The sequence below is a fragment of the Sceloporus undulatus genome, chromosome 6, assembly GCF_019175285.1.
Source record: "Sceloporus undulatus isolate JIND9_A2432 ecotype Alabama chromosome 6, SceUnd_v1.1, whole genome shotgun sequence".
Classification (NCBI taxonomy): Eukaryota; Metazoa; Chordata; class Lepidosauria; order Squamata; family Phrynosomatidae; genus Sceloporus; species Sceloporus undulatus.
In genome coordinates, this window is record NC_056527.1 from 82577440 (window position 1) to 82588113 (window position 10674).

The following is a 10674-nucleotide window of genomic DNA, read 5'->3' on the forward strand; positions in this document are numbered from 1 at the left end:
TATGCTGTGTGGGTTGGGCAGAAGCTGTGAGCTTCTGGTAAGCCAAACATTCCTAAGCCTGATAAAACGCATAATAACAAGAAAAACAATTGCAAGTGAAATTTGAACACAGCAAAAAGATGCATAGAATACTTTGCTTACCAGCTCCTGCCCAGTTTCTCCTGTTCAAGTACCTCTGCCCTGGTCCATAGATGTGGAAATAATCCACTATCCAGCCATCTCTGGAGGTCCCTCCACGAGTCTATAACAAGACAAAGAAAAACACAGATGCCCTATTCAGCCTCATATTTAGTATCAACAAGACATTAATTCTTAACTTAATTATATTTAATATTTTCCATCTCCTAAGAAGTAACCAGGTAATCAAATTTCCCTATGAAGCATGAGGCATAATCCTAAATAGGCAAGTGGCCATAAAAGTGTGGTTAATCAATGTGACGTAGTGGTTTGAGTGTTGGACTAGGAGTCTGGATTAAAATTTCCATTTGGCCATGGAAGCCCACTTGGGGACCTTGGGTCAGTCACATTCTCTTAGCCCCAGAGGAACGCAAAGGCAAACCCCCTCTGAAAAAATCTTGCCAGGAAAACCCCATGAGGATTTTGCCTTAAGATTGACATTAGGTCAGGATTGATCTGAAGGCACACAATAAAAGCCAGAAACAAAATGCAAAAAGCACAATGGCCCATAGTCCAAGCAGATATTACCTTATCTTAAAGTGGTGGATGAACCCCATCCTGTCACCAAGAGCACAGGTTTTATGATAATTACATAAAAACAAAATAGATGACACAGCTGTTAAATATTTTGGCACTCTTCACAATTATCTTCACTGTGATCTCACTTAGCTCCATTCTTCATCTATATTATATACACCAACCACAAAAGCAAAAGTGGGCAAATTGTGGCCTGGGCCTACATGCAGCTCCCACTAGAAATGGTGATTAATCTTTTAAATAAGTTGCAGGGGCCCTGTTTTAACATTAAAAATACCAATTTGTCAAAACAACAGAAAAGTGAACATCTGACCACTTCCAGTTTAGTTTTATTTTTACAGCAGTCCATGTGGTCCTCAGAGGGCAGAAAAATGCCACCCTGACCTGCTGCAATATAAGAGAACTCTGCATGAAGGAATTCACAAATGCATATAGCAAAATGTATTTATTGGGCTTTAAGGTGCTGCAAACTGAATGTTCTTGGACAGTTTCACTTATAGAGACATGAGAAATCTAAGCAACTGGATTGATGGATGGAGTAATATGTATAGTGAGATCATAGAGACATCTGTGACATCAAACAATGAAGGCCAAAAACATTCCAAACAGGGGAAGAAAGATCACAAAAGGATCATCATTGAAGGAAGAAAGAAAAGTGCAAGAGAATTACAATGCCAAAACAAAATTGTATGGCGCTCCAAAAGTTGTCTTACTTTACCTCCCACAATTTGTTGTTGTATGCCTTCAAGTCATCTTCCTCACTATTAACTATCATACCACACTATTAACTATCCTGGTTAGGTCTTATGGGAGTTGCTGTCCAACAACGTCAGGCGAGCCAGATATTCCCACGTTCTTCACTGTTTGTGTATATGAACTAATGCAGCCTATCCCAGCCAAAAACCATCCAAATGTGTTTGACTACAGCTCCTATCATCCCCAACCAATGGGAGATTTTGCCCACCAAATCTGAAGGACACCACATCTAAAAAAGTGGATCACCAACTTATGGCCAACTGACATAAGAGATATTCTATTTGAATGCCCCAACAGATTCACATAATTCTTTCTGAGCATCCCTGCACCATGTTCAAAGAGGAAAGACACACAGGAAGGAGCTTTATATGACTGCTTCAGAACAATAGATGACTCAATGTCTAAACATATTTTGAAAGTATTATAAGTACTTTTGAAATGGGCTGGATTTTGTTGGCCAACAGTGATCTGGACTTTTCTCTACCCTTTTCTGCATAGGCTGGTATTTGTCTAAACAATGGGAGATCAGGTAGATTAGAAATCTAACATCTGGAACAGATTTTTTTCCATGGAAGGGTAAAATGACACAACATATTTTTGTTTTACTAATCAAATTAGTAAATGCTCTTAAAACCACTGTATTTAGAAACATAAGACAAAATGGAACAAACCGTGGAGTGAATTGTCTTATTCCCAAGACATGAACTTTTATAGCTAAGTGGTCTAGAGGCATTCAAAATGTCCAAATACAGCACTTTCATTAGAAACATTGATGTGTCTTCTGACATGGAAGTGGAAAAATATTTCATACATGTTCCATTCTAGTGTGGTTGAGATCAAGTAATGTCCCAATATAGTACTATGAAAAATATAATCAATTTATAAAGGTTAAATACATTGCAGAATAGGCCAACACATTCTCCACTTTCAATGCCAAAGGCTACCATACACTGTCTAGTGCAGGTAACTTTTTCACTGACTAAAATTGAGGCAGTACCAATCATAGTATATACGCAGTCAAGAAAAATGTGGCTGCAACTGTGATATGGCAAAGTTGGATTAGGCTGGACATGTTCAGTAAACTACAAATAGTCTGTGAATTGCAAAGAACAGAACTCTATAAAAATACTGTCTTGTAGGAACAGAAGCCAGCAAATTCTCTAGCCCACAGCTATACTGCTATCTGTCTTGATTTTCACATGCCATTACCTGTTCTGTTTTTTTCAGCACAGATTTGACCACTGGGGATGAAAAGTAGCTGGCCGCATGGATGTCCAGCTGAGCATTATAAGGTGGCAAGGCAGACCACAGCTTGGGCAAAATGTTGGTGTAGCTACTAGCGATGGTGTCCACTGCCACTCCATCAAGGATGAATTCTCTCTCTCTCTGTAGGCATTTTCGTGTAACACACGTCATGCCTGGTTCAGGGAAGAGTAAAAACCACCAGCCACCACTCCAAACACACTAGCCTCCCCTTTCCATCATCTCCCTAGCAACCCTAACATTGACAATTATTGCCTTACCAGAGTGTCACTGTGATGCTATCAGCAGACAATTGCTCCCTAACAACCAAGGGAAGAGGTTGCTAATACACTAAAGCTACTTTATTCAAAAGGACCAGGGGTGCTTTAGGACTTGGACCCTACTTTCCAGTGTCACAAACACTGTTCTGTTTTGTACCATCTGATTGTTACCAAATCTCCAAAAGCAAAAAGGGGGCAGAACTTTTGTCTCTATTTTGAAACAATTAAAATCATCTCAGTCACATTCTTGCAATTTTAAAGGTATTTCTGTCTTGTCCTTATTAGCTTATTTTCTTACAACCAGAGATCATATTCTGAATTTAGTAATTAATTGTACTATTTTAGTCCCAAGGTCCATATGAAAAACAAAGTATTTCAATATTGTCATGTCTCCCCTGCATCCCTCCATTGGCAAGATTGTTTAAGCCTCTAGATCAGAAGTGGACAATTGTGGAGGTCACATTAGCCCCCTGGGAGGGCAACACCTGCTCCCACAAACAAAAACATAATTCCTTGCTTCCAAACACCTCTAGAAATTATGGGGGCATTTTCATCATGTTTCCAGTTTTAAACAAGGTCCTTCTTTAACCTAAATTGGCCCAGGGGCATACAAAATGTAGTGGAAGTGCACTTTTTGGAATTTTTTTACAAGAATTGATTTTTACCTGGAGACACACATAGGAAATACCCTCCACATCCCAAGTGCAATTTGGGAGCATTCCCTCTGATAAATAAAAGTATTTTGGGGCCAGGTGCTGACCACGAGCTGCACTTTGCCCACTCTTGCATATGATGCAAGGACGAACACCCAGTCACTATGTTTGCAGGTGAAGCACCAGATAGATCCTTTCCCACATGGTACTTCTGGTGGGAGCCAGGTTTCACTCCCTGTGCTGTTCTGTTAATAGAGAAGGGAAACAAAATACTCTCAGCCAAATTCTCTATGGATGACTGACAGCATGAAATTGAATTCCTACTCTTTCCAATCACTGATCATCTTTTCATGCTAGAGACTATTTCTCAGTGTATTGGATACCCTTCGACATACATACCAGCTCTTCCATGATCTGCTTGTATTTTTCAGGTTCTGGAAGTTGCAGCGCACAGTATAAACAGCATAGAGAGATTTAAAGCATCTTCACAAATTCTTTCCAAAGAACTCTGGTGAGTGCCTAAGATTGCTCATATAGGACAAGCAAAGGAAGCCAGGTTGTTCAATGTTTATTTATAAAAGTTGAAGAATTGTTGAGCAAAACATTAATGATGGATGGGTAAAGTGTGGGCTGGATACAGTCTTGGAAGGCTACTCGGGAGGCCCCAAGCCCTCTGGCTAAAAATACTCCCATGCTGCCCAAGGGGCATGAGGGAATTCTACCATGGTTCTGGCTCTCTTTACTGTTTTAGGGACAGGAAGGGACAAATCCATTAGGTTTTTTATTTACAATTCAGCAAATGTCGTTTGCAGCCCCATAAGAATACAGCCTCCACCCCCCCTTTCCTTAAACCTGGCAGTTGCTCCCCAGATTTATGACCATCCCCTTGTATGTGTTCCAGAGTGATTTAATTGCCAGCATCTGGATAAGTTAGGAACACACTTTGAGCTCACATCTTGTCTTGTTGGGTCAGGACCCACAAATAAGTTGCATCATCACCTAATATGGGTCACACCAATGTTGCTACCACCATAAATATGTGGTAAAAAGGTTTCTCACAATAACATCGATCACAATTGTTACAAATACAGAGCACAAAATTAAAATATCTGAAAGAGATTACCCCAAAACAGGATTACTGCCAAGTTCATCTTCTTTACTGCTCAGATGAGGAAAGCTGGCCTTGTGAAAATCTCAACTAATTTAAATTCCCATCTTAATTTTAAAAAAGTTCAAGGCAGCGTTTGTCTTCTCTCCCATTTTAATCCTGACAACAACTCTGAGATAAAGATTGAAGCTTCATGACTGAATAAATAATCACTCAATCAAATGTAAATAAATATTTGAACCACAATCCCACAGTTCTTGTACCAATGTTAAACCTTACAGCTTGGTGGCAAACTCTTCTATTCCAGTATTCTGTCAATAGGAGCCAAGACGCCATTTCACATACTTTACTACTTCCCAGCCAAATGGAAAGTTGTTACATTGAACTGCAAGAATAGCCAGCCTGTTTGGTACAACCACTTTTATTGAATTTTTTAGAAAGAGCACGATAGATTTCATGCAATGCTTCCAGCATTGGAGGCAATCCTGGGCCACAGATCTGCGCATTCCTTGGCTACAGGGCCTGTGATAGCAGAACCTAGAAAAATAAATGGAAACGCTTGTTACTAAGGAGTGGTATGAGACTGCCCCATGAAACAATTCTAGATCCCTCCTCTGCTGCGCACTACAATCTCCAGAGGTTTGCCCATCCTCCCTCCCTGCCTCTTTCTCCTGCACTGGAACACATGTGAAGCAAAAGGCAACCCCAGCTGTACCAAGTCAAGATGTATAGCAAGCACAGTATTTGATGCACTTCAGGTTTTAAAATCTTGGTTAAGTCTTGGGGGCCTGCAGCAACAAAAGGTATTTCAAGGGATCCCTTGGAAAGAAAAGGTTAAGAAGCATGGCTCTAGACTATTTGGGCAAATCCATTACATAAGCAATTATTCAGTTGATTAGTTGAAAATGAAATTTATTAACTGCTCTCTATTGATTGGCCCATCTCTCAGCATCTATACCTTTCATTTCCCCTTTGTTGTTTACTATCACCCCTGCATTGTCTTCAAAGTACAAGAACACCCCGTCTTTTCTCCTATATGACTTCCGCTGCCGAATCACTACTGCTGGATGCACTACAGGACAGTAAGAGAAATTCAAAATCAACAGGCAAATAAATAACAACAAACATAGCTATGCAATCCTTCAGTCTGAAATAAAATATTAAATACAGTCTCCTAAGCATCAATGTCTTCAGGGCCCCAAGAGAGACAGAAATGCTATCAAAACTTCAAAGGTTTGGCTCTTATCCAATCAGGAAATGTTAGTTTTGTGTTATACACAGAGATTCAGAGCTCACAAGTAACCTTTGCGCTACAAATCCTTGAAGTCCTTTAACAGCATAGCCAGTTTTGGGAGTTATAGTCCAAAACAAAAGTTGTGTACAGAATTCAAAAGCTGAGACTCTCGGGATATGAACATATAAACAAATTCTGATTGCATTAAACCACAAGAAATTACCCCTAATATTGAAGCCAAATCAGAAGTCATCGAAGTTCTAGTGGGCAGGACTTCAATGCATGGCACATCCTTTCACTTAATGCAAAGCACAACTTATATTTTCTTGGGTTCAAAATTGTTATTAAATGTTCCATATACTCCATGGTATACTAGGTACATGAGATTCTAGATGCCCCCTATGAGACATAAACCTGTTAAGGATAAAAAAATACATGTAACCTAAGTGAGTGCAAAAATCCTGATACCCAGGCCTTTCCTGTCCTTATCCAAGCAAGCCTCAGTAAAAAAATTAAGATTCTCTCTTAAAACCCTCAGTCTCTGCTGGGAGGAACATGGTTCTCACAAATTCCCTTTTAAATCCACCATTTTTTATCCTAGCCTGAGGAGGAAAAAAGAGACAAGACTCAAGTTTTCTGCACATGCCAGAGGAGTAGGAGTGGAATTGATAGTGAGGACTGATACAGACTTGGCAAATAAACTAAAGGTGTATTTGTAGATCAGAAGTATCAGGCTATGTGTTACGTTCATTGTTGTACAAAGTATGAGTATTTACTGACCAAGTAGCATGGACTATACTATGGATAAGTAGTGTTATGTTCGGTTAACTATTGGCCATTGCTTCTGGACTGTTCTCTGTATTGTCTCTAAAATGAAAACTGGCAAGTTAATACCAAATCATGGTTTGTTCTAAAGTCACTACCAAAACTATCTGAGCAACCAGCTTACAAGTCGTCACCGAACCAGAACCTAAAACAATGGGGTGAAGTTCCTTTCCAAGCTACAGTTTGGTATTACATCTGAACTTCTGTCAATGCTGCCCTATCCCTGGAGCTGTTGTATGATAGATTTTATTGAGATTTTCAGTCAAAGCCAAGAGAACACAACAAATCATGTTTTGCTTTGGTAGGTTTCTGGAATCATGTTTGGTCATTAATAAATAAAAACACGAATCCCAAATGTTATGAGATGGTAAATCCAGGTTATAATCTCATAATTATTGAACAGGATGACAGTCATGACACTGAATCCAATTGTTAGTTTCAACTAAAGTAGATCCACTGAGTCAATGAGAATCCGGTAAATCAACACTTCTGTAAGCTCCACTGATTCAACAGATTTACTCTAGTTAGGACAAACAAATGAATTTAGGCCCCTGTATGAGGGAAACATCAGATCCTGTCTTATCTTGGAAACTAAGCAGTTTATCTTGGAAGGGAGTCCACCAACAAATATCTGGTGCTGTTGGCTGTATTTTAGAGGGAAGAATTGGCAAATGACCTCTAAATACCCTTTGCCTAAGAAAACCCTATGAAATTCATGCAGTCACCATATGTTGACAAGAAACTTGAAGGCACACACACAGACCCCAGAAAACCGTTGCCTAGACAGGAACTGTCTTACTGATATGATGTAATTTCAGTCTCTACCCAAACCATTTCCCCACTACTTGTGTTCTATGGCAATCAACACAAAGAGTTCTTCAACTCACAAATCCAGCATCTTCCGCCACTTACCCTTCTTCCTGAGTTCTGGTTTGCCTTTCTTAACAGTAGCCATTACCATGTCCCCCACACCAGCAGCTGGCAGTCTGTTCAGGCGCCCTTTAATCCCTTTCACAGAGATGATGTACAAATTTTTGGCCCCTGTAAAACAAAGGAATCATCATTCTATTAACCTTCCATGCCAGGCAAAGGGACTCCAGATATGTGTTGCACCACCGATTGAGACAAACAAGCACAAGCTGTCACCTCACCCAAAAGCAGTGCATTAATGTACCCTTCCACGACAACTCCCTGGGCCATGGAGACACAGACCCAGCAAGTGCTTTAGAGAAGGGGAAAGTCTACTGTTTCTAGGCACACCATTACCTTTTCCCTGTTACTACAACTGAGGCTTAAAACAGAATTTAGAACACTGTAGCTTTTAGAAGAAATGAAAGCAATGGCCCTTTCCCTCCCAAGAGTAACAATAATCCAGAAAGAGCTTCACAGAATCCAGACTGCAGACCGCTACCCTTCTGCTAAAGGCCCCATAAAAATTAAAGATCTCTGTAAAGCCCTACACCAAGGTAGGTAATTGGAGCAGCTAATCTAGCAATTTTCTGTTCTTAGGACCTTCTAGAGAGCACATATATTGGTAAAAATACATGACCCTCACCAATCCAAACAAAAGCAGAAATGGTCAGAAATCCAATACAAATGACATTCTTTCATTTTAACAGTGTTAGGATTCTGCAATTTGCTCCTGGAGGTGTCCAACTGAGGTAATTAACACCTTTTTGCCAGAAAAACCCATCAGGAGGCCTCAAAAGCAGTCTTGAGGGGTTACACTTCCCCCATGCCCTAATCCAACCTAAGAAAAGTGAGGCAACACAGATGATTCAGTCAGAAGACACAAACAAGTGGAATCTGTGCTGGCTTTTTTCTGATTTTATAAATACTTACTTCATTTTTCATCCCCTCCCTCCAAATATTACATGGTGAACAAAGATGTTTCCTGAGTTCCAAAACCTATTTCCAAGCAAATTCAAATTCAGATATGGAAAAAATGCATAAAGCCTAATCAATTCCCTTCTCTTGCGGTAACTGTTATTTATACTAAAGGTTGTAATGCTTGGCTAAGTATCCCTTTGCAAGGTTGCTGCTAGAGCTTAAACTTTCATGTCCTTCAAGGAACATAAGAAACTGCATACAGCATATCAGACCACTCCTCCATCTAGTTCTGTACTTTCTACTTTGACAGGCAGTAAGCTCTCCAGGGTATTTCCCAGCATCTCCAGGAAAATGAACCTGGAGAGTGCTCTGCCACTCAGTTCCCAAGGATAAAATGTTTGTGCTTTTTCAGTTGCCAAACATACAAAGAGAGTATCCTATTGCCAATAAAAGCTCTTTTTGTTATGCACCTGATAAGATCACAAAATCTCTGCTTAACAAGATGGCAGCCATAATTTTGGCCCCCAAACCTACCCTCAACTTATACATGAGGCTGACTTATAGTTGAGTAGATATGGTAAATGTGATATACCTGTGTTATCTGCGCAGTTGATAACAGCTCCCACAGGAAGACCAAGTGAGATGCGGAACTTCGCACCGGACGAACCACCACGTCCTATTAAAACAGAGATGGAAAACAGTTAGCCATGGCACCCCAATGTTGCAGTACCTGTCACTTCTGTCTGCTTTCAGTAGGATGCACTGTTTCCCTGCCATCCACTAATGCAAGCCACTAAACTACAAGTTTCATCATTGTCACTACTAAGCAATCCTTGATAGTACTGCGAATTCCCCAACCTTTGCCCATCCCTACAGTAGGAAATAGGAGCTAAACACATTCTTCAGAAAACAGGTATATGGAGATGTACAAAATTAAAAGTGGTTCAGAAATTATTGTTTATTATGATTATGATTATCTTCCAGAAGCCCTAGAAAGCTTGGTCAGCAGTCAGGAATTCTGGCAGCTGAAATCCAAAAACACCAGGAGGCCCAAACTTCTGGGAACCACTGCTCTAAATCAATACATTTGTCTTTTAATGGGACCCCCAGAGCTCTCTGATAGGGAAGGCTAAAAATCTCACAAAACTACAAATCCCAGAATTCCACAGCACTGAGCCAATAAAGTTAAAGTGATGTCAAACTGGGTTCATTTCTGCACAGTCCACACATTGCCACCCTGAGGCCTGGCCTAGATAACTCCTGAGCCTGTTCCATAACTGTACTATTGGAGCACAGACTGCTGTCTGGATGGGATTTAAGAGAAACTTCTTGCAAGGCATTCTGCATAGACACCTAAAAGTTATGATGAAGGACCCAGCAGGATCCAAGGCAAGTAGAGGGTGCGGGTTGACTGCGGCCCTCAAGCTCCCCTGCCCCGCAGAACCCCCTTCCCCTTGGGCCAATCGACAGCTAAACTCCCACCACTATCAACCCGGCATGAGATGGCGCCGAGTCCGGGCCAAGATGGACGGATGGCTACCGATTCCCTTCAGGCCTCACCTCGCTTCGACATCTTGGACGCCGGGCCAAGCGGAGGGGGAAAAAAAAAGGAGGCGCAAAGCCTGCCGGGAGACTAAGAAGCTTCCTGAGGAACCACGTGACGTGGCAAAGACTCGGCCGCGTGACGTCAGGACTGGCTCTGGCTACAGCGCCACCTATCGCTCCAGTGGAGGAACAGCCACTGTTTCCTCACTGAGGCGCCATTTTTTATTAATGTTTGTCCCTGTTTTAAACTAGAATTAGCCCCATCATGTCACTGCATCCAGATTGACTCCACTTTTAACTGCCCTGGCTCAGTGTTCTATGGAATTCTGGGAACTGTAGTTGTGGCACCAGAAAAAAGGCTAATAAATGTCTCACAAAACTACAGTCCCCAGGATTCCATAGCATTTATTATTATTATTATTATTATTATTATTATTATTATTATTATTATTATTATTATTATTATTATTATTATTATTATTATTA

At 40.7% G+C, this 10674-nt stretch overlaps 2 protein-coding genes across 2 annotated transcripts in view; both read right to left on the minus strand.

Annotated features, from left to right (window-relative positions):
* C6H17orf98 (chromosome 6 C17orf98 homolog) overlaps positions 1 to 3651 on the minus strand; it is a 5651-nt gene extending 2000 nt beyond the window's left edge. Inside the window, exons 1-2 of the mRNA XM_042475056.1 lie at positions 2680 to 3651; positions 142 to 241 (exon numbers count right to left, since the gene is read on the minus strand). Of these exons, the coding sequence (XP_042330990.1) occupies positions 142 to 241; positions 2680 to 2886 (307 nt within the window). The 5' untranslated portion in view covers positions 2887 to 3651. The remainder of the gene's footprint in view (positions 1 to 141; positions 242 to 2679) is intronic.
* Positions 3652 to 5159: 1508 nt separating this feature from the next.
* Positions 5160 to 10339, minus strand: RPL23 (ribosomal protein L23). The gene is made up of 5 exons (XM_042475057.1): positions 10204 to 10339; positions 9236 to 9319; positions 7726 to 7854; positions 5713 to 5826; positions 5160 to 5291 (listed from the first exon to the last, which is right to left on the minus strand). Exons 1-5 carry the CDS (start codon positions 10214 to 10216, stop codon positions 5209 to 5211), a joined length of 423 nt encoding a protein of 140 aa, XP_042330991.1. The 5' UTR covers positions 10217 to 10339; the 3' UTR covers positions 5160 to 5208.
* Between the last annotated feature and the right edge of the window lie 335 nt (positions 10340 to 10674).

Excerpts from the sequence above, each read along its gene's own strand:
- RPL23 (XM_042475057.1), bottom strand. Across the intron at positions 7,855-9,235 it reads CAACTGCGCAGATAACACAG|GGGCCAAAAATTTGTACATC; the intron begins GTATATCACATT and ends TTTGTTTTACAG. Across the intron at positions 5,292-5,712 it reads CAACAAAGGGGAAATGAAAG|GTTCTGCTATCACAGGCCCT; the intron begins GTATAGATGCTG and ends TTATTTTTCTAG.